We start from the raw sequence: 25139 nt of genomic DNA, 5'->3' as shown, positions 1-25139 counted from the left end.
CTTTGCCACATGACCCAGAACCTTGACCCTGGGGGTGAGCCTGGGTGTTTCTCTCTCTGCACTCCCCCCTTCCACACTCCCCCCTCCCAGGGTCTGAGTGTCTCCCCTGTGACTGTGTTCTGAATTAGACTCAGTACCAGGAAGAACACCAGGGTCCATGGGATTCCCAGCCAGCCCAGGGTTAGCAGTGACTGATACTGACCTGTGACCCATGACCCAGAGTGGCACCACGGCTCAGTGGTTAACACTTCTGCCTCACAGCACCAGGGACCTGAGGTTGATTCCAGCCTTGGGCGACAGTCTGTGTGGAGTTTCCCTGAGTCTGCATGGGGTTCCTCCGGGTGCTCCAGTTTCCTGCCGCAGTCGAACAGGTGCACCTTGGGTGGATTGGCCATGCTCAATTGCCCAGTGTCCAGGGTTTATTTTTTGGCTAACATGTGCAGGGATGTGTATGTTGGGTGGATTTGCTGGAGGGATTCTATAATTCATGAATGGCCTTTCATCTCCAAGTTCCCAGAGACAGAATGGAAAGCTGAATTCTGTACTCATCAGGAGAGACTCAGGAAAAACACAGGGAGGGAAAGGAAAGGATCAGCAGCATTCTGGTAATACATTGTCCCTATTCCAATCAGGGACTGGGAATTAAACACTGAGGGGAAACAGCTTCTATTTATAAACTGGAAAAACCAGTAATATAACAATCTTTGGAGACTGCACCCTATTTGTTGAGAAATTTGATCCATTGTTTGATGTGAAGCTGCAGAAGCAGAAAAATGGAACAAGTGCTAAGTGATGACCCGGTCCCAGTGACGGGGAAGCTCCAGCACAGCCAGGCTGAGGTTCAGGCTCTGAGTCAGTAAGGCTGGGGCTGAGAAGAGGCCTCCCCCACCAGCTCAATGAGCATCTGGACAGCACTAGGACCCTGGGATCCCCCTCTCACAGTAAACAGATGGCTCAGTCCTTCCAACTGGGGGAGGTGACGGTACATTGGGATAGTCCCTGGGGCATAGAGTCATAGAGATGTACAGCACAGAAACAGACCCTGCAGTCCAACTTCTCCATGTATCTGACATTGTACCTATTACCCGTGTGTGTACATCTTTCTACAGTCCTGAGTGAGCTGTGTATGGGTGCACACTGAACACTCTATGTGTATCTGCCTATCTCCCTTCCCTTATCCCGGTTCCGTAACTTCACTATCAGCCTCTTCTCGGCCACTTTGTGTTATTGCCTGTCCTGAAGTCTGCATTGGAGGATGGTCACCGGGAGATCTGAAGCTGAATGTCCCTGCCCGCTGAAGTGTTCCCCACCTGGGAGGGAGCACACGCCTGCCTGGTGATGACTGAGCTGTTTCCCTGAGGGTAACTCAACCTGTCTGAGTGTGACCATCCTGGGAACTGGTGACAGGAATCTGTTCATCTCTTTATTGGGTATTTTACTGAGACTGGGACCAATCATTGACTCTCTGCTTCTGCAGCTTGAAGTTCAGGAAATGATCTGCAGCTCAGCATTGACATGGAGTGGCGGGGGAGAAGGTGGTTTGTTCTTATAGACTCTAACAGCAGTTGATCCCATTCCCTCACCCTGAATGTTTTATTCCCAATCCCTGATGGGAATAGGGAGAGTGGATTCCCAGAATGTTGCTGATCCTTCTCTCCATCTCCCTGTGTTTTTCCCGGGTCTCTCCCGGTAAGTACAGAATTCAGCTTTCCATTCTCTCTCTCTCTCTCTCTCTCTGTGTCTGGGGTGAATGTGAATCTCTTGGGGAGAGTTTGAAATGGGGGATGTTTGATCAGCCGCCTGTTATACAGCCAGCCTGATCTTTTACACATTGAAGGCAGCACAGTCTGGGAGACTCTGATGGGATTTGTGTCCAGGTCTCCTGACAGCAGGATGTAGACACCCTGAGATCAGAGAAGCTCCGAGCAAATGGGAAATGGTTCCAATGGAGAATTTTAATTTTCACATCGATTGGGAGAAGCCAGACAGCTTCATCATTCCTGGTCTCAAGTCTTGTAACACTGCGGGGGGGAGAAGGATACTCCATGTTTAACCCAGCCCAGGCTCAGCTGTGATGCCCTCATGGTTGAATAGGCCGGGTTATCTCAGACACCAACATCCTACTGGCCGTGTATAAAGGGCTGATTAAAAAGCTCAGTGAAGGACAGTGAGGATCCTGCTCTGGATTGTCCATCCCCCTGTTTGACAGAGAGACTGTTCACACAGTGACTGTCCCCCACGGTCTCACACTTCATCCTCCCAAAATATTCCTGTTTCTCTTCATTTCAATCGGATTCACTCACCCCATATCTTTCCTGGTTATGGATAAACCTGCCCTCGGATTATCCTGAATTCCTCACTCCAGATGGACCATGGGCAGGAGAGTTCCTTCAATATTTTTCTTCCATTTATGCCAGATTCCTGTTCCAGGTTAGTGATTTTCTGTTTAATATCCAATCACTGGATTGTGTTCCAGCCTCTCCCTGTGTCCACACTGATTCCATCGAGTATCTGAGTGACCCTGATTCTGTGTTTACTCCCTGTTCTGAGAGGCTGCAGCAGCTAATTCTGACCCAGTTGAATCTGATTCTGTTGATTATATCAGACAGGATTCTGACAGTGTTATAATTTGGTGGGTTATTGGAGATTGTCACTGTGTGGATGGGCCTCACTTTGACCAGCTAGAAGTGTGTGCAATTGTTTTCAGCCTGACCTTTACAGATATAACATGTGGAAAGTGATTTTGAGGACACTCTCTCACATTGTGATGTCCCTGATGTCTGTGAGGTGATTCTGGTTTTGTGGCCCAGGTACATTAATATGATGTTTATGTTGGTGTTGAGTAACTTCCTGCTTTCATTGTTTGTTTTACAGAGACTAATGTATACAGTGGAATGTATACAATTGTTTCTGGAATTAATGACTTTCCTGAGGTTACAAGCACTGCAACAGTCAATGGAGTTATAATAGCTTCTTATGACAGTAAAACCAATCAGAACATCCCCAGGCAGCAGTTCATGGCAGAATTCTTCAATGTGAATTTCTGGGATTATGTCACAGAGATAGTGAACAGACATGCAAACATGGCAAGGGAAACAATGAGTGCAATAATGAAGAGGACAAACCAGACATCTGGTAAGATGTGACTGATTGAATTTCCCTGTTGGTTTTTCCCTTTCATCATAATACTTCATTCATTCCCCAACACTGACAATTTGGCCCCAGGACTGGGAGAGACATGATAGGCCTCCCCTATTTCTGTGAGCCTTTTCCACTCCTAGTGCACCACCAGCATTCACCCCACCTCTTCATATCTTTTGAGGGAAAATAGGGAAACAGTGTGGTCAAAATGTTTTACATAGGTTTAATAAAGCATCTTAGATTTTATAGTCCATTCCTCTGTTTGCAAAACCCATTGAAATCTCAGCTTTCAGTGTGACCCACCTTCCAATCATTGCTTTCTCAGATGTTAGACTTTATCTGTGAGAGTCTGAATCACGAAGCAGATTCAGGTAACCTTTAATGTGATCGATAGCTTCAGTTACAGCATTGCAAAAAGGCACACAAAAAGCTTCAGAATGTCTGAACTTATACAGTTTAAGCTTAGAGTATGCACCCCCTCCAACTCCTCATCAAATATCAATGACTCAAATCTCTTCTCTGAATGTAAAGACTGTATGTGTCTGAATAGCATCATCACCTGTACATGTCCCAAAGATTTCTTTGAATAAAATAGATTTTTGAAATTAAAAAATAAATTAACCATGGGCAGCCATCAGCCATTTTGTGCCGCTCAGTCATGGGAGCCCTGACACCAGACAATGACACACAACTTGGTTCTTCCTGTTATGTGAGTATCTCTGTTTCTTCAAACCTGGCCCTATGCAGTAACACCTTACAGGCACCTCGAAAGTAGAAATGTCACTGCAACATATCACAGGGTAGGAAAGGATTGCAGATGCTGGAAATCTGAAATTTAAACAGAAAATGCTGGAAATTCAAAGCTGGCCAGACTGCATCCACCAAGAGAGAAAGAGAGTCGATCAAGGGTTGTGTAAAGATTTGTAGCTCGGGTGCCGGTTGCCATAGTTATGGGTATGTTCACCGAGCTGAGAAGTTGATGTGCAGATGTTTTGTCCCCTGTCTAGGTGACATCTTCAGTGTTTCGGAGCCTCCTGTGAAGTGCTTCTGTACTGTGTCCTCTGGAATGTATTTGGTTCCATTCCTGCTGCTTCCGGTTGCTGGTTCTGGTTGTTCGTTGGAGTGGCCGGTATATTGGGTCTAGGTCACTGCGTTTCTTAATCGAGTCCGTGGATGAGTGCCAAGCTTCTAGAAATTCTCTGGCTGTCCTCTGTTTAGTTTGTCCTACGATCGTTGTGTGAGTTTCCTTTCTTGAGATTCTTACACGATTGATGCAACTGCAATACGCCAACTTCTGTGAACAGCCACAACTTATTTAAGCAAGTACAAGCTTTTTGGAGAATCACTTAACACTGTTCATGATGCTTGCAGAGCATGTCAAGTGAGGGTCACTGAATAAGGGAACAGTCCTCTCTTTATACACAGTCAGTCATGCTTGTGAGACACAACCCCCTGTCACTCTGCCATAGTCAAATGCCCAGGAACAGGCATTGTATATGCCACCAAAAACATTTAAAGTGATTGTTTTGAGAAATAATGTGTGATTAGATTATTCCTTATTTTTCTACTGCCATCTGCAATAGTTGAGCATTTGTAGAGTCTGATGAGATTGTCACACCTTGCCTGCAAGACAGACAAACAACACCCCCAACAACCTCCCAGAGTCATTTAGCATTTAATTTCTGACATGTGAGGAGAACAAATTAACCATTTAACATCTTAGTTGTGTCAACAAGTTGAATTGGTGGTCTTTGTCATCTCTACCAGGGACAGCTGGTTGTGGTGTTGAGTGGTTAGTTGGTGTTCATGGATACAGATTGCTAGTTGTCTGCCTATTTGTCCTATATAGTGTTTCATGCAGTCTTCGTATGGAATCTCACCCAGATAACTGTCGTGTTGTCTTCTCTGCTGTTGGTTAGTCATTTGGTTTTGGAGTGCCGTTCTCTTTCTGTGTGTCGCAAAAGAACTCCAACAAAAACTGAACCATCTTCTCAGTGGATCCAAACACTCCATACAATCATCACAGGGATTCCTAGACAACATCAAGAACATAAACAGAGGTAAGGATGAAGCAACGGTCTCATTCGATGGAACAATACTGTTCACTTCAATTGACAAAACTCTCGCCAGAGAGACAATAGCCAACCTCCAGGACAAACAGAACAGGCGACACGACAGGGAACCTCCCAACAAGGACTGCAGAGTCACACTACTAGACCTGTGCTTGAGGACACACTTCCCATTCAACAACCAAATACATGAACAGATCAATGGGACACCTATGGGCTCACTCATCTCCAGGCTCAGAGCACAAGCAGTGATGCAGAAACTGGAACAAACAGCCCTCCCATAAATCCAACCCAAACTCTGAATCAGATACATGGATGACATTTTTGTAGTTATTAAGAGAACAGATATAGAGAACACATACTATATTATTGACTCTGGTCATAGGGATCAGATTTACGAGAGGGGAAGAAACCAACAGCCAACTCCCATTCCTGGATGTGACGGTAGAAAGACCACAGAGCGGTGAATGTACCACAACAGTGTCCAGAAAAGCCACACACATGGACCACGTCCTGAACTACAACAGCAACCACCCAAACACACACAAGAGAAGTTGCATGAGGACCCTGTTCAAAAGGGCTACAACACACTGCAGCTCTCCCGGCCTACGAAAGGAAGAAGAAGAACACCTCTACAGAGTCTTCACCAAGAAGGGATACTCTCGCAACTTCATCTGCAGATGCCTAACAGGCAAACAATACAACCAAGACATGCCACAACCCAACACACAAACCGTTCTACCCTTATATAAAAACGTCTCAGACTGACAGCCAGATTTCTCCACCCACTGGGATCCATGACTGTCCATAAACTGACAGGCACGCTCGGACATCACTCACCAGGACAAACGACCCCACGCCCATCATGTGCTAGACTTACGTAATTTACAGGATTCCATACGAAGACTGTATGAAACACTATATAGGACAAACAGGCAGACAACTAGCAATCCACATCCATGAACACCAACTAATCACTCAACCCCATGACCAGCTGTCCCTGATAGCCACACACAGCAACGACAAAGACCACAAATTCAACTGAGTCAACAGAACGATCAGAGTCTAAAACCAAACAGAGGACAACCAGAGAATTTCTATGTCATGGCACCCATCCACAAATTCGATCACCAAGCACAGTGACCTAGACCTACAACGAACAACCTGAAGCAGCAGGAATGGAACCAAATAAATTCCAGAGGACACAGTACTGCAGCACTTCACAGGAGGCTCCGAAACACTGAAGATGTCACCGAGTCAGGGGACAAACGTCTGCACATCAACTTCCCAGCTCAGGGAACATACCACAACTACAGCAAAGAGAGTCAATGCTTCAGGTTCAAGATCTGCACATTCTGAAGCAGGGTCACTGGCCCTTGTTTCTGTCTGAACTGACACTGCCAGACATGCTGTGGATTGTGAACAAGTCTCATTTCTACTGGAACAAAATAGCATTTTTTGCCATCAATCCTTCCCAAACCCCTCCTTGTGAGCTCTCCTTCCCACACCAGAAACCCAGAGGCAGCTGCTTGAGTTCACACTTGGCACAACATTAAATATTAATTTCACACCATATTGATGTACGAAGAAAACACGAGCAACTTGCTCAGCAATCCAAACTGTCAAAGCAATAAACTAGTAACTTTTTAAACAACATATAACAAAAATACCAAAACATAAATTGCAAAGTGGAAAGCTAATTAGGAAAATCTGTTTTTTGTTTTTAAGAAGCAGAGCGAGAAAGAGACAGAGGAGGTCACAGTCTGGGTCATCGTGAAAGGGATGGGTTTGGACTGGCTTTGGGAGTTGGGTTGAACTCCCACCGAGAGCTTCCATTCTCCTCTGGTGGTGCAGACGATGAGCTGGTCTTGATGGAATTCATACAGATGAGGGGCTGAAAGGGAATTTCCTTCCAGCCTGGGTTTCCCTCCTCTCCGGGTCCAGTGTGTCCACAGGTTATTCCACAGGATGAGGTGGGGGACAAGAAAGAGAGTGAGTGAGTGTGTGTGTGTCATACTGTGTGGATCCAGTCAGGTCAAAAGAACAAAATAATTCTGAGTATGAAACTTGCACAACATAAGCACTGATACCAAAAGCCTTTATAAACTTTCTAAAAAGGAAGAGAATAGTGAAAGTAAATGTTGGTCCTTTCCAGGACAGAAACGGTGAGGTAATAATGGGGTATTCCGGGATAGCAGAAATGTCTCTGTTTTCACAGTGTAAGGTAGCACTGTCTTCCCAAAAACTGCAGTTACTACCCAAGGAACTTGGTGCAATTGCTGTAACTGGGGAGAAGGTATTACATAAACTGCTGGGATGAAAGGCAGATAATTCCCCGGGACCTGATGGCCTGCACCCAGAGGTATAAAAGGATTTGTCAACAGAGATAGCGGATGCATTAGTTGAGATATTCCAAAATTCCCTGGATTCTGGAAAGGTACCAGTGAATTGGAAAAAATGCTAATGTGATACTCTTATTCAAATAGGAGATAGGCATAAAGTGGGAAACTGTAGACCAGTAAATTTGACCTTTGTCATGGGGAACCTGCTGAAGCCAATCAGAAGGAAGGAGATAACTGAACATTTAGATAAATGAAGCTTAATTCACAAGTGTCCAGTGGATGTGGTATATCTAGACTTCCAGAAGGCATTTGACAAGATGCCACATAAAAGACTGATCCTGATGGTCAGATCCTCAGGGGTTAAAGGTAGAGTATTGGTTTGGATAAAGGATTGACTAACTGACAGAAAACAGAGGATCAGGAAAAATGGATCCTTCTCTGGGTGGTGAACTGTAACTAATCTCGTGCTGCATGGTTCAGTTCTCAGACTTCAATTAATTACAATCTGTATAAATGATCTGCAAGCAGGGACAGAGTGTATCGTAGTTAAACTTGTGGATGATACTAATATTAGTGGGATACCAGGCTATGATAAGGAGATAATAAGTTTCCAGATGGATATTAGTGAGGAGAATGGGCCAGACTCTGATAGGTGGACCAGGCGAAAGTGAGGACTGCAGATGCTGGAGATTAGAGTCGAGAGTGTGGTGCTGGAAAAGCACAGCAGGTCAGGTAGCATCCGAGGAGCAGGAGAATCAACACTTTGGCATTCCTGATGAAGGGCTTTTGCCCAAAACGTTGATTTTCCTGCGACTGTGACAGGTGGAAGTGAATGTGGATAAGTGTGGTTTGTCCATATTGGCCAGAAAGTAAGTAGGCAAATTATTATTTCACTGGGAAGTAGATTCACAGTGTGTCAGTGCAGAAGGATCTGGGTGTTTTTGGGCATGAATTTCAGAAAGTGGATATACAGGTGCAGCATCTCATAAGAAAGGCAAATGGAATACTGGCATTTTTTTGCAAAGAGGTGTTGTTACAATTATATAAGGCATTGGTGAGACCACATCTGGAGAATGATGTCCAGTTGTGGTCTCCTTACCTAAGGGAGGATGTGGTGGCATTGCAGGCAGTTCAGACGAGGTTCACCAGGCTGTTCCAGGGATGAAAGGGTTATTGTACGAGAAGCAATTGTATAGCTTGGGCCTGGACTCACTGGAGATCAGAGGAATGAAGGAGGATCTGATTGAGAAATATAAAATGCTCAAGGGGATTGATAAGGTCGATGTCTAGCAGACATTCCCCTTGTGGGACAGTCTTGAACAACAGATGACAGATGTACAGAGAGAGGAGGTTGGTTTTAAACTGAGATGAGAATTACCTACCTCTTTCAGGGGGTTGTGAATCTGTGGAACTCACTGACCCAGAGCGGGGCAGAACCAATCAACAAATTCAGGACAGAAATGGCTACGTTTCTGATGGAAAGCAGGATAACGGGGGATGGGAGCAGGCAGGAAGGTGGCGGTGAGACCTTTTTTATTTCAAAAATATATTTTATTCATAAAATACTTTGATGGTCTGTACAGTTGGACATGCCATACATATGTAAACATTCCATTTGTTTGCATACCGAAAACAGAGTAATCATTCCTATTTACTGGTCTGTACGATTACATTTTTAGCTGAGGTGTCAGCAGGGCCCAAATGACTGCACGGGCCCCCTGTTCTTCTTTAGGCAGGCAGATGTTACACGGTGGTCTTTCCCCACCGTGCCTTGGCGGCAGCTGCCCCAAGCTTCAGCGCGTCCCTCAGCACGTAGTCCTGGACCTTGGAATGTGCCAGTCTGCAACACTCAGTCGGGGTCTTCAGCTGGAAGATTAACAGGTTTCGGACCACCCAGAGAGCGTCCTTCACCGAGTTGATGATCCTCCAGGCACAGTTGATGTTCGTCTCGGTGTGCGTCCCGGGGAACAGGCCGAAGAGCATGGAGTCCCGCGTCAAGGCGCTGCTCGGGGCGAACCTCGACAAACACCACTGCATTCCTCTCCAGACTTCTTCTGCGTAGGAACATTCCAGAAGGAGGTGTGTGACAGTCTCGTCCCCCCCGCAACCGCTTCGAGGGCAGCGTGCGGTGCGGCTGAGAGTCCGGGCGTGCATAAAGGATCTCACAGGCAGAGCCCTTCTCACCACCAGCCAAGCCATGTCTTGGTGTTTGTTGGAAAGTTCTGGCGGTGAGGCATTCTGCCAAATGGCTTTGACAGTCTGCTCAGGGAACCGCTCGATAGGATCCGCCCTCTCCTTTTCCCGAAGGGTCTCAAGGACACTACGTGCTGACCACTTCCTAATGGACTTGTGGTCAAAGGTGTTTTTCTTGATAAATTTCTCCACGAAGGACAGGTGATACGTAACAGTCCAACTACTCGGAGCGTTCCGCGGCAGCGAGGCCAGGCCCATCCTTCGCAACACCGGGGACAGGTAGAACCTCAGTACGTAGTGACACTTGGTGTTTGCGTACCGGGGATCCACGCACAGCTTGATGCAGCCACACACAAAGATGGCCATCAGGGTGAGGGTGGCATTGGGTGTATTTTTTCCCCCGTTGCCCAGATCTTAGTACAGCAAGTGAGACCAGGATAAGATCAGCAATGATCATGTTAAATGGTGGAGTGGACTCAAAGGGCTGACTTGCCCACTCTCCCTCTGAACTTCCATGTTACTAGAATTAACTGGAAATGTGTTTGAAAGCAGCATATCAAGTGTAGCACTGGAATATATTACTTGTTGTCATGAAAACAGAAAAAAAATGAATTGCTAGGAATGAAGAAATATATAACAAAATGAAGAAATTGATGGAAGGATCATTAACATTAATCATGTTTAGTTCTTAGCCAATCAGCAAACAGTCAGATAATGAATGAATTGAGGACCGGAGAGACATTAAAGAGAACATTTGACTGTCACGATCCATTCATGATCTGGAGATATTTTTGAATCACATGGTGCAGATATATTGTGACCCCTTTGGGCAGCTGGGACTTGGAACAGGGAATTCTGGGAAACTGCCTCAAAAGAGGCCAACTCATTCTGTTTAATTTGTGAGGAATGGATTAAACAACGAGAACAAAACTAAAAACACTGCAATAATTAGAGGAAATTGTACAGAAGGTCGATACATAGAGTTGTACAGCTCAGAACCAGACCCTTTAGTCCAACTCGTTCACGCAGACCAGAAATCCTAAACTGATCTAAGTCCTATGCCAGCTTTTAGCCCATATCCTTGTAAATGCTTTTTTTGCATAAACACATCTCGATGTCGATTAAATGTTGATATTGTACCAGCCTCTATCACCCCCCCTGACATCTCATTCCAAAATTACACCACCCTCTGCATGAAAAAGTCACCACTTATGTCCCTTTTACATCTTTTCCCTCTCCCCTTAAACCTATGCTCTTTAGTTTCGGATTCACCTACCCTGGGAAAAAGAACTTGGCTATTCACCTTATCCATGCCCCTCATGATTTTATAAACTTCTAAAGATGACCCTAAGCCTCCAACACTTAAGGGAAAATAGCCCCAGCCTATTCAATTTCTCACTCTACTCCAAACTTTGTAAATCTCTTCTGAACTCTCTCCTATCACAGGAAGTCCAAAATTTAGCATAGCTCTCGAAAAGTGGCTGAATCAATGGACAGCTGCAACATGATATCCCAACTCCTGTACTCAATCCACTGACCCATAAAGGCAAGGAGACCAAACACCTTCTTCACTATCCTGTCAATCTGTAACTCCACCTTCAGGAACTATGACTCTATACCCCAAGGTCTGTTTGTTTGGCAACACTCCCCAGCACCCTACCATTAACTGTGTAAATGCTGCTATGATTTACCCAAAATGCAACACCTCACTTTTATCTAAATTAATCTCCATCTGCCACTCCTCAGCCCATCTGATCAAGGTCCCATTGTACTCTGAGATAACCTTCCTCACTGCCCACTACATTTCCTGTTTTGGTGTCATCTGCAAACGAACCATTATTAACCATTCCTCCTATCTGCACATCCAAATCATCTGTTAAAATGACAGAAAGCAGTGGACACAGGTAGTGAGTAACTTAAAGAGATTGATCCTCATCTCCATTCCGCCAGGCTCAGGGGAAGAGATTGCACAGCCCCACGTAGGGAGAGGGTCCTTGTAAATAACACACAGAGTCCGATCGTGGGCCAGAGCCTGTGGGAGGCTGACAGAGTGGTCACAGACAGACATGGACTACATCCCCCAGAATGCAGCCTGTGATCAAAATAAATGACCACATGGAACGGGGCTGTCGTTCCAGGACAGTGGGAATGTGAGCACTGGAATTCTGACCTGGATCAGAGAGCATATTGTTTATTTGCACCAGGTTGGGGTGTGAGACAGCAGTTGGAGAAAGGGGCAGCGTTGCCTGACTCTGGAACCTTCTGACAGCACAGGCCTTGGGGATTAGCCCCATGTGTAACCCCCTCCCCTTGGCCCTAATATAGGATCCCCATTCCCCTTAAATGAGATTGTTCCTCTGGTTATTAATTATTAATTATCTATGACTGATCACCGACAGGATTTCACATTTTTCAACGAATAGCTACTGTTGAGATCAGTGATGACGGCAGCATTAAGACATCGATGAGATTTGGATTTGATGGAAAGGACTTTATCAGTTTAGACCCAGACAGAATGAGATGGATCGCATCCAATCCCATTGCAGTGATAACTAAAGAGAAATGGGATTCTGATGATTCCTGGAACAACTACTGGAAAAGACACCTGGAAGAAGAAGATGTTGAACATTTAAAGAGATATTTGGAGGCTGGAAAGGAATATTTCACAAGGAAAGGTATATATTTCAGTTCTGTTCCATTTTCTGATCTAACCTCACTGATCTATGAAACCGTTCTCCCATTCCATTCAGTGTCTGTCTGTTGTTTGTGTTTTTACCCTTTCCCATCACAGTTCAGCCTGAAGTGTTCATCTCCAGGAGGGAGCCCAATCGTCAGGACAAGCCGCTCACTCTCTCCTGCCTGGTCACTGGGTTTTATCCTGTAGACATCGAGGTGACCTGGCTAAGGAATGGAGAGGTCATGTCTGAGACCCAATCCTCGGGGATACGACCAAACCACAATGGGACCCATCAGATCCAGAAAGAGATTGAGATCAATGCTGGGGATGAGGATCAATACTCCTGTCACATTGACCACAGCAGCCTGACAGAGGCCCAGCTCTATCAGTGGGGTAAGGGACTGGTGTGTGTGTGTGTCTGTGTGTGTGTGTCTGTATGTGCGTGCATCCTGTCTTTTCCACCACTCATTGAGATATCTCTGATCTGTCCCTCATTCCCTTTACCCATTCCTGCTCCATGTCTTTTGCTGCACTTCCCCAACAAAACCCTCCTGACCTCAGGTTGGAAATATTCAATTGATCCTCAGTGCTCACAGCATTTTGGTTTGAAAACTCCAGATTTCCATGAGTGAATTTCTGAGGTAGTGCTTCTTGATTTCCCTCCTAAATGGTTTCAGTCTAATTTGAAGGTGGTTCTCCCTTGTCCCAGGTTCCAGCACCAGATTATTCCTGTCGTGATTGTACCAAGGTCAGCCAGCTGCACCGTGTCAATAGGAGGCCTCTGATTGGGCCGTTAACCTGATCCAATCAGGGAGTCCTGACTGACATTAAAAAAAGGGTGAGTGTCAGAGGTATTGAGGGTCTGGCAGCTGAATCTGAATGAGGTACTACTAACGTCAAGGACGGGTGATGTGTAAATAATGAGTGGCTTGGTGAGTGAATGCTAGCTTCTGTAGGGTTATTTCAGGGGCAATGGGGGTAAAGCATGATCGTGAAGAAACTTGCTCACAACAGGCACCTTTCAGTCAGGGAAGCATTTGTTTGGGAAACTTGACTCATCAATCCTGCGATCAAGGACTGGGCCCAGTTTGTGAAAATAATGCGGCACATTGTCTGGGCAAACGATATTGTGGCAGACGAAAAGCAACAAGTAATTCTCCTGACAGCCTGTGGAGCTGCAGCTTATTCTGTTATTAGGATCCTAGCTTTTCCTGAGGCACGAGATACTAAACCCTTTCAAGAATTAATGGAGATAATTCAGGATTATTATGAGCAAAAGTTTCCTCTAATTCTGGGACACAATTGTTTTTATTTGGCAATTCAAGAACCAGGGGAATCCACATTGCGATTCCTGACTTGGTTAAGAAGACTGACAGAAGCACATGAATTTGGCTGAACCTTTAATGAGATGCATAGAGAATTATATGTGGAATTACTGATGTAACTATGATGTTATTAATGATGTCACTATGTTGCAATTAATTATGTAACTATGCAAAAACACCGACTGGCTGAGTCCCAACAGGACTTCAAGCAGGCTTTATCTTTGGAAAATGCAGCAAGTGGAGCTCATGAGTTGCAGGGCATTCCAATGGAAGTGGATCCCTCGACAATCCAACTTAACTTGGGGAACACCGCCTAAGTGCAGGCAATTGTATAGCCTCACTCAAGACATATCAATCAGAGGGACTTGAGGTTGGCTCACAGCAAAACCCCAAACCAAGCCCTGGCAAATGGTTAGAATTTTCTTCAAGATCGTGGCCATCAAGTCATTGTGGTTTCTGTTGGTACATGGAATTGAGACAGCAAAAGAGCCCGACTGGGCTTAAAGTGAGTGAGATAACTTATAGGCCAGTATCCTGGAGGGTAACCTGAAAAATCCGTCCATATCTGGTTTGGAACAGTTAAATTGCTTCTTAACATCAAAATCAGAACCAACCAATTTAAATGTCTGGTTAACTGGTCATTCTGTTCTGATGGAGGGCGATCCGAGTGCAGCTGGATCAGTGATCACAGAACCAATCTTTAACAAGATTCACTCTGAATTCCAACCCTTAACTTTGCACAAGATCTTGGCCAGACTGAGAACCTAAACTGAGGAAGCTTCAGAGAATAGGGGTACAACTTCAGTTCCGCTCTTTCACGGAAGGCAGCTGGTTCAGTGACCAGTGATTGTGCTAAAAGCTTCAAATCCAAGCTGAATGGGGCGAAATCAGTTGTGAGAGATTCACCCTGAATGGCTCAATATGTTTCAATTAGAAAATGGCTGCTTGAGTGAAATTCAATTTAATTACCTGTAGGTCATCCAGGAAGATCTCGGGGTTATCAGAGGAGCCAGGCCACCTGGCATGTTGACCAGGAATCAATCCCATGATGCTGTAAGGCCTGCCCAGTGCCATTGGCCTTACAGGCAAAAGTCAAGGCAGAAATTAAAAGGCTGGAAAGTGAAGGAATTATCAAACCAGTCCAGTTTGTGGAATAGGCAGCAGTGATTGGAATGGCTCTGAAGCCCAGTGGGTCGGTTTGCCTTTGTGGGGATTTTAAACAAAGTGTAAACTGCTTTTGACAGCAGAATAGATAACCAGCCCCTCAGGATTTGTGCACAACGTTGGTGCAGGATGGGAGTTCTCCTTCACAAAGCTGGACATGAGCCACACTTACTTGCAATTGTGATTAGACCAGGTTCCCAGACATATGCTCCAATTAATATCCATCAGGGATTGTACCAAGATACAAGACTGCCATTTGAGGTATTGTCAGCCTGTTTGATCTTTCAGTGGACAACAGAGAACATCTTGCATGGTATACCCCAGGTCGCCATTTACTTAGATGGTAAATTAGCCAATAACAGGAAAAACTAATAAGGAGCAGTCAGAGAACTGGATATAGTCCGAAGGTGGTTTTCCAAGGCAGGCATTTGCCTAAGAAGGGAAAAATGTGTATCCCAAATGATCTACTGGGATACAGATTCGAAAACTCTGGGTTACACCTGTTGGAAGATAAAGTGAGGGAGATCAAAGGTGCTCTGGTTCCTACGTCTGTCCAGGAACTTATGTCATACCTTGAGCTGGTAAATTATTTTGGAAAGTTTGTACATAACCTGGCCTCCGTCCTGGCAACGTAACATCAACTCGTGACAGAAAGGATCAGCCTGGGAAATGGTTGCAAACATAAGACCGAGCTTTCAATGAAGGAACGATACAACTGTCATTCTCGAAGGATTGGCACTGTATGATCCCAAGAAAGATCTAGTATTGACATGTGATGTCTTCCCGCACAGCATTGGAGTTGTATTAGCTCATGGTGACTCAGTGGAGAGGAACATCCAAGAGCATATACATCCAGGACTTTGGCCAAAGCAGCACGTAAATACACCTAGATACAGAAGGAAGGATTGATGGTCATATTTGGAGTCAGGACATTCCACCAATACCTTTATGAATTAAAATTTGTGATAATCATGGACTACTTGGTGTGCTTAAAGAGGACAAGGCAGAGCCACCCTGTAATTTTGGGCCAATCGCAAGCCAGAACACCACCTGGGAGGCTGAGTAGCGAATGTGGATGCATTGAACTGCCTACCATTAGCAAATACACCACTGGGTAGCACCCCCAATGGAAAAGTCTATAATGGTATTAAACTTTCTGGACAAGCTCCTAATCAGAGCTGACTATCAGGCTTTGGATACAGAAAGATCCAATCCCTTCAAAACGGAAATAACTTGTATTTATGAGGGAAACCAAAAGGCAGTTGATATCCTTTGAATTGAAAAATTTTTGGACCCAGAGATACCAGCTCACGGCAGAGGATGGAATATTGTTAGAACTTGTTAGAGAAAGTGTGATTATCCTGAGTAAAGGCCGCTGCCAAACTCTAGCTGAACTCCACCAGGGATCTCTAAAATGAAATGCGCGGGGAGACATCGCATGTCAACACTAGATCTTCCTTGGGATCACAGAGTGCCAATCCTTAGACACTGACAGTTGTTTCATTACTTCATTGAAATCTCGGGCTTATGTTTGCAAGCAAGTTAAAGTGGTCAGCTGTAGTGCATCTTTACAGCATTTCAGAGAACATCTCTGACACACACACACACACTAAACAAACAACCCCACCACCCTGTGGCGGAACACTTTAACTCCCCCTCTCACTCTACCAAGGTCATGCAAGTCTCTGGGCCTCCTCCACCACAAAACCCTAACCACCCGATGCCTGGAGGAAGAACGCCTCATCTTCAACCACAGAGGATCTTTGTGGATTTCACCAGTTTCCTCATTTTCCCTCCCCACACCTTAATCCCAGAAGCAACCTTCCAACTCAGCACCGCCCTCTTGAACTGTCCCACCTATCCATCTTCCTTCCCACCTATCTGCTCCACCCTCCTCTATCATCTTTGCCCCCACCTTCATCTACCTATTGCATTCCCAGCTTCCTCCCCCTCACCCAATCTCCCCTCCCATTTATCTTGGGCCACAAGCCTCATTCCTGATGAAGAGCTTACGCTCGAAACGTTTATTCTCCTGCACCTCAGATGCTGCCTGACTGGCTGTGCTTTTCCAGTGCCACATTCTTCGACCCTGACCAATGAAGGCAAGATGCCATACGCCTTCTTTACCACCCTCTCTACTTGGGTGGTCACTTTCAGGGAGCTATAGACTTGAACCTCAAGATTCTTCTGTCTATCAATGCTGTTCAGAGTCCTGCCATTAACTGTATCCTTTTCCTTAACGTGTGATGTCCCAAAGCACAGCACCTCACAATTACCTGGATTAAACTCCATCTACCATTTTCCCGCCCATATCTGCAACTGATTTATATAAATGATGAAAAACAATGGAGCCAGCACTGATCCTTGTGGCACACCACTGGTCACAGGCTTCCGGTCCAAAAAGCAACCCTCTTGGACCAACCTTTGTTTCCCACCTTGAAGCCAAGTTTTATATTCAGTTAGCTAGCTTCCTCTGGGTCCCAAGTGATCTAACCTGACTAACCAGTCTACATGCAAAACTTGGTCAAACACTTTGCTGAAGTCCACATGGACAACATCTACCCCTCTACCTTCACCAATCTTCTTTGTTACCTCTTCAAAAACTCAGTCAAGTTACAGAGACACAATTTCCCATGCACAAAGCCATGTTGACTATCCCTAATCAGTCCTTGCTTTCCAAATGCATGTAAGTCCTATTCCTCAGAATCTCCTCCAACTATGTACCCACCATTAACGTATGGCTTATTGGTTTATAGTTCCCTAGCTTTTCATAACAGCCTTTCTTAAATAGTGGCACCACATTAGCTACCTTCCCGTCTTCTGGCACCTCTCCCTTGGCTATTGATGATTCAAACAACTGAGCTAGGTATGCAGCAATCTCTTCCCTAGCTTCCCACAGAATTCTGGGTAACGCCTGATCAGGTCCTGGGGATTTATCTACCATTATACATTTTAATCTTCAGTACCTCCTCTTCTGTAATGTGCACTGTTTTCAAGACATCACTATTTATTTTCCCAAGTTCCCTTGCTTCCATGCCCTTCTCCACGATACGCACTGACACAAAATATGTGATTAGTATCTGACTCATCTCTTATGATTCCACACATAGACAGCCACATTAATCTTTAAGGTGCACTATTCTCTAACTATTTACTCTTTTGCCAAAACGTACTTTTAGAGTCTCTTTGGATTCTCCTTAACTGCATTTGCTAAAGCTGTCTCATGTCCCCTTTTTGTCCTCCTGATTTCCCTCTTAAGGATACTCCAACTGCCCTTATACATTTCTTGGGATTTACTCAATCCCTGCTGTCTATACCTGTCTATGCCTCTTTCTTTTTCTTGACCAGAACCTCAATTTCTCAAGTCTTCCAGCATTCCCTACATCTACCAGCCTTGTCCTTCTATTATCATGCCGTGGTCAAACCCCTCTGTTACGTAAAAAGAATAACAATTTATTTTCCTAACTCTAATAGTGAACATTAAACCAAAAAAATTCACATGTCCATATCCCTCCTCCCCGCCCCCCCGCTTCTCTTAATTTCTTCCGATCTGACCCCAACTCTACAAAAAAAAGCTATTCCAATAACACACTTATTAAACATTACATTAACTTAATCTCAAGACCACTTACTCTCTATCTTCTTCGGTGTCTTCAGTCTTCCCTCTGCTGATCTCCCTGGGGTTGTCTTCTTTCTTTGTTACTGCGAGGATGTTTCACATGCAAAGGTACCTTTGATAGAGACTGTTTCTAATTTCTTTGAGAGCAGGATGTCAGATGGGCAGTTGCTCCGCGGATTGATGGCAGTTGCTTTCTGATAAATTTTCAAAACTCCCATGTTTTATAGCTTCCATGACACACTAAATTCTTATAATTTGACTGGTTTCCAGGTGTCAAAACAATAAACTCAAACTCAATTGGGTTTTTAGTATCCTCGGCACAATTTAAACTGATCAGTTAAATTCGAGTTGTTGTCAAAACAGCAAGCAAACCTCAGGGTAGACAGGCAGGAGGCTGGAAGAACACAGCAGGCCAGGCAGCATCAGGAGGTGGAGAAACCAACATTTCAGGTGTAACCCTTCTTCAGGTCGGGGGCTGGGTGCAAGGGGAGCTGCAGGTAACTATTTAACAGCCAGTTGCTGCATGTATCTATTTTGGAACAGCTCATCTCCCAGTCTTTCCATCCAGGCAGCTGAGCCTGCACTTCACGTTTACTTCAAACTTCAGAAAACACTTTCTATTTTAAAGTGAACAGACAGGCTTTTGACTTTGTAACACTTCACACTAACAGGAACATACTGTCTCTGGACCCTCATTATCTTTAAAGGCCTCCCACTTCCCATTCATCCCTTTACCTGCAAATAGCCTCCCTCCAATCACCTTTTGCAAGTTCCTGTCTGATACTGTCCAAATTAGCCTTACTCCAATTTAGAACTTTAACTTTTTGATCAGTTCTATCCTTTTCCATCACTACTTTAAAACTAATAGAATTATGATCACTTGCACCACAATGCTCCCCCCCGGACACCTCATTCACTTGCCCTACAATTTTTCCCAACAGAAGTTCAAGTATTACTCCTTCTCCAGTTGGTACATCCACATATTGAAGAAGAATGTTTTCTTGGACATACTTAACAACTTTCTTCCAATCCAAGTCTTTCACACAATGACAGCCCTAGTCTATGTTTGGAAATTAAAGTCTACTGTTACCATCCGAATATTCTTACAGATATGAGATCTCCTTACACATTTGGTTTTCAATTTCCTGCTGCCTACTGGGGGCTATAATTCAATCTCAACCAGCTGATCATCTCCTCCTTATTTCTCAGTTCCACCCATATAACTTCACTGGTCAATCTCCCAATATATGCCTCCCTAAGTACAGCTGTAATGCTATCCTGAACCAAAATCTTGTCCTCCTCTCTTGCCCTCCCCCCCTTTCTATCCTTCCTGCAGCATCTATACCTTGGAACATTGAGATACCAGTCCAGTCCATCTCTGAGCTATGTCTCTGTAATAGCGGTGATAGCCTAGTCCCATGTTCCCAACCATGCCCTAAGTTCATCTGCCTTACCTGACAGACCTCTTACATTGAAGTAAATGCAGTTTATCATTCTGACCTTGGTCACTGCCAAGCTCTTGCCTGTTTTGACTATTTGAGCTGTTCCCCTTACCTGCTGTACCAGCCTCAGCCCTTTCTCTTTACTCACTGTTACTTTGATTTGAGCCATCCCCTTACTAGTTTAAAGCCTCTGCAGTAGCACGATAAAGCCTCCCAGGTAGCACAAGTAACAGACCACAATTTACAAACCAGAAATTTTGTAATGTTTTTAAAATGGGATGAGATTCTTCAGGTAAGGACAGCTTCATACCACCCAACATTGAATGGCCTGGCAGAAAAAGCAGTCCAAACTTTAAAGGCTGGCTTGAAAAACAGACTACCCTCTTGATAGCTACCAAGGTATCATGGTTCTTATTTGATTATGGGATTACCCCACATGCAACAGCAGAGTTGGGACCGGCAGAGTTGCTAATGGGTAGAAGACTCTCCACCAGGTTGAATCTGATCTTCCCAGACCTGTGGGAGTCGGGTGTAATGGCCTCAGGAACACCAATGCTGGACACAAGTCTCCATCAAACAAGAGAAACTGTTTGATGCAGGGAATTAAGGATCAGACCAGACTCCTGCAATATATTTTAAGAAGGCAGCCTGGAGCCTAACTTTATCTTATTTTAAAGGCAAATGTAAAGTGCTGTGTTCCAGATGCAATTCGATTGGTCACACTACACAGCTTTAGGCAAAACACACTTTATCGATCACTAGAGCTAAAATATAACTAAAGAAAGTGGAATTTAGAATACCACAAATCTCAGAAAAATTAACAAATCAATAGATACAGTACCGATTACTAATTAATGATTCAATGTAGTAACATCCCATAAACACACCCCTTGGCAAAGTTCAGAAAATAGATTTGTCTCACAGGTAACTGCAGCAAGCCAGAAGGAAAATCTTCAAGAGAAAGCTCAGAGAGAGGAGCAGCAAGGGGACATTTACTGTCATTCCAAGCCTGTTGAGACTCCAACAGTAACTGATGCTGAATCACAAAGCTAAAAAACTACAAACTAGAAATCTAGGTCCGAGAGCTGGCCACACCCATCTAGGCTGCTTCTATTGTTCCTGCTTTAAAAAACCCAAGGCCACATAAGCCAGTCACTTCACTGGCTTTCCAACCAGACAACTCGACACCTCTGCCTTACAACCTCTCTTTAAAAAGAAACAGGACAAAATAACCTCTCAAAGTCGCAGTATCATCACAGTAAGGGGAGGAGTTTTGGTGTAAGAATGATGGAAATGGCCCTATATGGGAAAGAGGCATGCTCCATGTGAGATCAGGACCAGTGATGTGGAAAGGTCAGGCAGGTGCGATGGTCCTGAACCAGCGCAAGGTCCATTTGAAAATTGTAAATTTGTAAACAATGCAGGAGCAAAACGTACACTGCCCCTTTGAGCAGTCAGAAAGGCTGCCAGAGCCCATGGGTTCCCTATCTCTGTCAAGCATTGTTGAGAGTTTAGAATCTGAGATGGACATGATGGAAGGAGCCAACTCAATGCCTTTGCCACTGGAAGAAGAAAATAAAATCCTGCCAAGGCACTCCTGGCACAAGAGGCGAGCTCCTATGCATTCGATGCTGGCATTATTATCTGCTAAACACGGAAGAAGCTGTCCCAGTGTTAAAACGCCCCAGGATGCTCTCCAAGGAAAATGGCTGGCCTATGTTCTCGGACTCAGAGGGGGAGGGAAGTTGTGATGTAACAAGGCTAGCCAGCAGGACCTCAGAGAATATGAGTTCCCTGATTGATCCAGCCCCAATCAAGGAGCTCTGGCTGACAAATAAAAAGGGAAGTGTCAGAGATGATGACACTCTGCTACCTGACTCTGAAAGAGTCAATCCTAAAGTCAAGGACTGTTCATATACAAATAAAAGGTGACTTGGTGAAGGATACCATCCTCTGTGTAGTTATGACATCGATCCCATCAATGAGATCTGGAGTGCAAAATTTATTGAACCAAGTCCATCAATTCCCAATGGGTGGGTTAAACTAAACTGTCCCCAACCAACACAGACCAAGGATGGATCCAGGAACAGAGATAATCCTGATATTATTCCAATGTGTTTCAGAAATCCCAGAAAACAGTGTGGTACGTTCCCATCTTCTACTTTTGATTGGATTAATCGCTGCAATGGCTACAATATTTGGAATAATCATCTGGAAAAGGCCCTGGAGAGGTAAGATTCAGAGAGTGGGGAATGTAGAACTGAGGGGACTGGGTGAGTGTGGGGGAGTCTCCAGTACTGGGAGTACAGGGCACTGTGGGGAATGGAACTGAATAAACCCCCCCACACACAGATACACACGTATAAACACATCTTGTTCCCTGTTTGATCGTCCTTTGTGTGATTGGACCCGACCAGACACTTCACACACACTTAAATCCTCACTGACTGAATATCAATGGGATGGGAGAGATCTCCAGAATCCCCATAAGGTGTAAGGATGGAGGGAGTGTGGGAATGAGGATTTCTGACACAATCTCCATTTCCTCACACTTGTTGTGTTCTCATTCTCTGAGAATGGATTATTCCCCATCCTAATGGACATTTATTTTGTTTCTGCAGGTTCACCGAGTGGGACCTACACAACAGCTCCCAGTAAGTGACTGAGGGGACAGAGTGTTGGGAATGATGGGAGAGGGATTGGAAGGTGTAGTGTTACATTCTCCTGAATGGGAGTTCTTCATGACTCTCTTATCCTTCATGACCCTCTCATCCCTCTCTTCCCCAACTCCATACCCCCACAACCTCTCCTTCCAATCCTCACCCTCTATTTTCTCATTCCCTACTCTCTCTCCCTCCACTCCTTCACCCTTAATTCCTTCTGCACTGTGCTATGTGAATGTGGTTAGGCAGTGCTGAGGGTGATTGAATCCTGGGTCCAATGAGTGAAAGAGAATATTTCAGAGTATGTAACTTTATATTTCATTCCATTTCAAACATTCTTTTTTATTTTCTCAGCTTTGAACGTATCTATTCCAGCTTCTTCATAATTTCGTCAATGATATGTCAATTTCTGTCTGTAGACTTATTTGGAAATTCTTCACTCTCCTCCTGACCCTGTCCCACCCTCCCAGTCACTGTTAAACCCTGTCAGACTCATTTCACTCCCATCCTGACCCTGTCCTACCCTCCCAGTCACTGTTAAACCCTGTCAGACTCATTTCACTCCCATCCTGACCCTGTCCTACCCTCCCAGTCACTGTTAAACCCTGTCAGACTCATTTCACTCCCATCCTGACCCTGTCCTACCCTCCCAGTCACTGTTAAACCCTGTCAGACTCATTTCACTCCCATCCTGACCCTGTCCTACCCTCCCAGTCACTGTTAAACCCTGTCAGAGTCATTTCACTCCCATCCTGGCCCTGTCTCACTCTCCCAGATACCATTACAACCTGCCAGTCCAAGTTCACTCCCCTCCTGACCCACCCTCCCAGACACTGTTAAACCCTGTCAGACTAATTTCACTCCTCTCCCCATCCTGAAGAGATTGCCTTGTGTCTGTCCATTTCTGACCTTGTGGGTTTCCTGAGCTCCACTACAGGTCATTCCCGGAGCTTCATTTAGGAATAATGGGATCCTCCTGTTCCAGTGTGAACATGGACATCACCGTCCATCCTTCCATATCACAGCAGACACACAGAATTACAGCTCATTGCTCACACCCAGTTGATTCAGGATTGAGATTGACTTTTCCTGAAAATGTGTTTCCACAGATTGAGCAGTGGATCCCAGATCCGCACGTTTGGATCCTGATTCTGCAAGTGAGACCTTCTCAAGTCGTGTTTCCATCCCGTCTCAGAAATGTGAGCAGTGTCACCGTCAGAGGGATCTTCATGGATGGTTCCTCCCTCACACTTTCTCATCTTCACTGTCTTCAGTGGGTCAGTGATTGACCTGAAATGTAGCAATGTCCTGAACTCCCTCTGAGCGAGTTTTTGTATTGTCGGACGTGAATCATTTCTGCACTTTATGCAACGAAATTTTAACTTTTATGTTAAAGTCTCTCTGAATTTTGTAACTGTCTTATTGTTATATTGATATCTCTCTCACTATTTAACTTCTACTCTTCCATTTTTATTCTCATCTATTTTATGCTGAACTGATCTATTTTGCACTTTACGTAAACAGCGTGATCAAATGTGAACTTTTATGTAAACTTCTTTTATTTTATTTGTTCACAATCATGTATTTATGGCAGCAAACATCTGTCATTATTTATCATCAACAATGAACTGCAGATACTGATCATTGCAGTTGCCAATCAATAAATTATTGTTGATCATTGATTTGTCTGAATTCATTAATGATTTCACAGGAAAGGGTTAATTCATTCACTCTGCAGATTGTGGATATTGGAATCAGCAGTGTTTGAGCTTCAGTTCAGTGTGAACTGGGAAGGGGTTATGACCATGCAACTCCCCAGGAAGCCTTCCCCAAACCAAGCAGGATGTACACAGTAAAAACCGACAGAACTGTACATGCTGTAAATCAGAGCTGAAAATGTGTTGCTGGAAAAGCGCAGCAGGTCAGGCAGCATCCAAGGAGCAGGAGAATCGATGTTTCGGGCATGAGCCCTTCCTCCATGATGTAAATCAGAAACAACAATGGAAATGGCTGGAAAAGCTCAGCAGGTCTGACAGCATCTGTGCAGAGAAATCAGTTACCATTTTGGGTCTGGTGACCCTTCCTCAGAACTGTTCTGATTTCTTTGATTTCTCTTCACAGATGCAGCCAGACCTGCTGAGCTTTTCCAGCAATCTCTGTTTTTGTTCAGGATGTACAAAGTGATGTTTATTTAATATGTGTGTTTCAGAGTTGGATGGTTGATAATGTCTGGGAGTGTTCATTCCCCGGGGGTCACGAGTGTCCTTTTGGAAGGATCTGAATGAGTGTGAAGAGAGGGCCAGGCAGCTGCTGGGAGTCAGGAATACTTCACTGACTGGTGACCCAGCAGCTATTGGAGGGAGGAAAGGGCAGGCTCACCAGCTGAATGTTTCACCCGGGGCTTAGCACACAAGCTTCTGGGCTGGGACAGATGGAGAGGAACCTTCATTGTCAATGTTTCCTTCTGACAGATGCTGCCTTTGGACACACTGCCTGGAGGGGGA

General features: G+C 44.8%; 1 protein-coding gene across 5 annotated transcripts; it reads left to right on the top strand.

The window, feature by feature from the left end:
• Window positions 1-1520: 1520 nt before the first annotated feature.
• Window positions 1521-24317, top strand: LOC148140823 (class I histocompatibility antigen, F10 alpha chain-like). 5 transcript variants are annotated; one of them, XM_087979596.1, is made up of 7 exons: window positions 1521-1689; window positions 2875-3135; window positions 12145-12420; window positions 12537-12815; window positions 22096-22203; window positions 22594-22626; window positions 23745-24317. In XM_087979596.1, exons 1-7 carry the CDS (start codon window positions 1638-1640, stop codon window positions 23747-23749), a joined length of 1014 nt encoding a protein of 337 aa, XP_087835722.1. In that variant the 5' UTR covers window positions 1521-1637; the 3' UTR covers window positions 23750-24317. The 5 variants fall into 5 exon arrangements, 4 of the variants coding, with proteins under 4 accessions (XP_087835722.1, XP_087835724.1, XP_087835721.1 ...); XR_015753087.1 differs by lacking the exons at window positions 22594-22626; window positions 23745-24317 and adding an exon at window positions 13132-13260; XM_087979598.1 differs by lacking the exon at window positions 22594-22626.
• Window positions 24318-25139: the final 822 nt, after the last annotated feature.

This window comes from Chiloscyllium plagiosum, unplaced genomic scaffold, assembly GCF_037043375.1.
Source record: "Chiloscyllium plagiosum isolate Xiang-an unplaced genomic scaffold, Cpla_swu_hap1 HiC_scaffold_35, whole genome shotgun sequence".
NCBI classification, from domain to species: domain Eukaryota; kingdom Metazoa; phylum Chordata; class Chondrichthyes; order Orectolobiformes; family Hemiscylliidae; genus Chiloscyllium; species Chiloscyllium plagiosum.
This window is presented reverse-complemented; position numbering and strand designations above follow the sequence as displayed.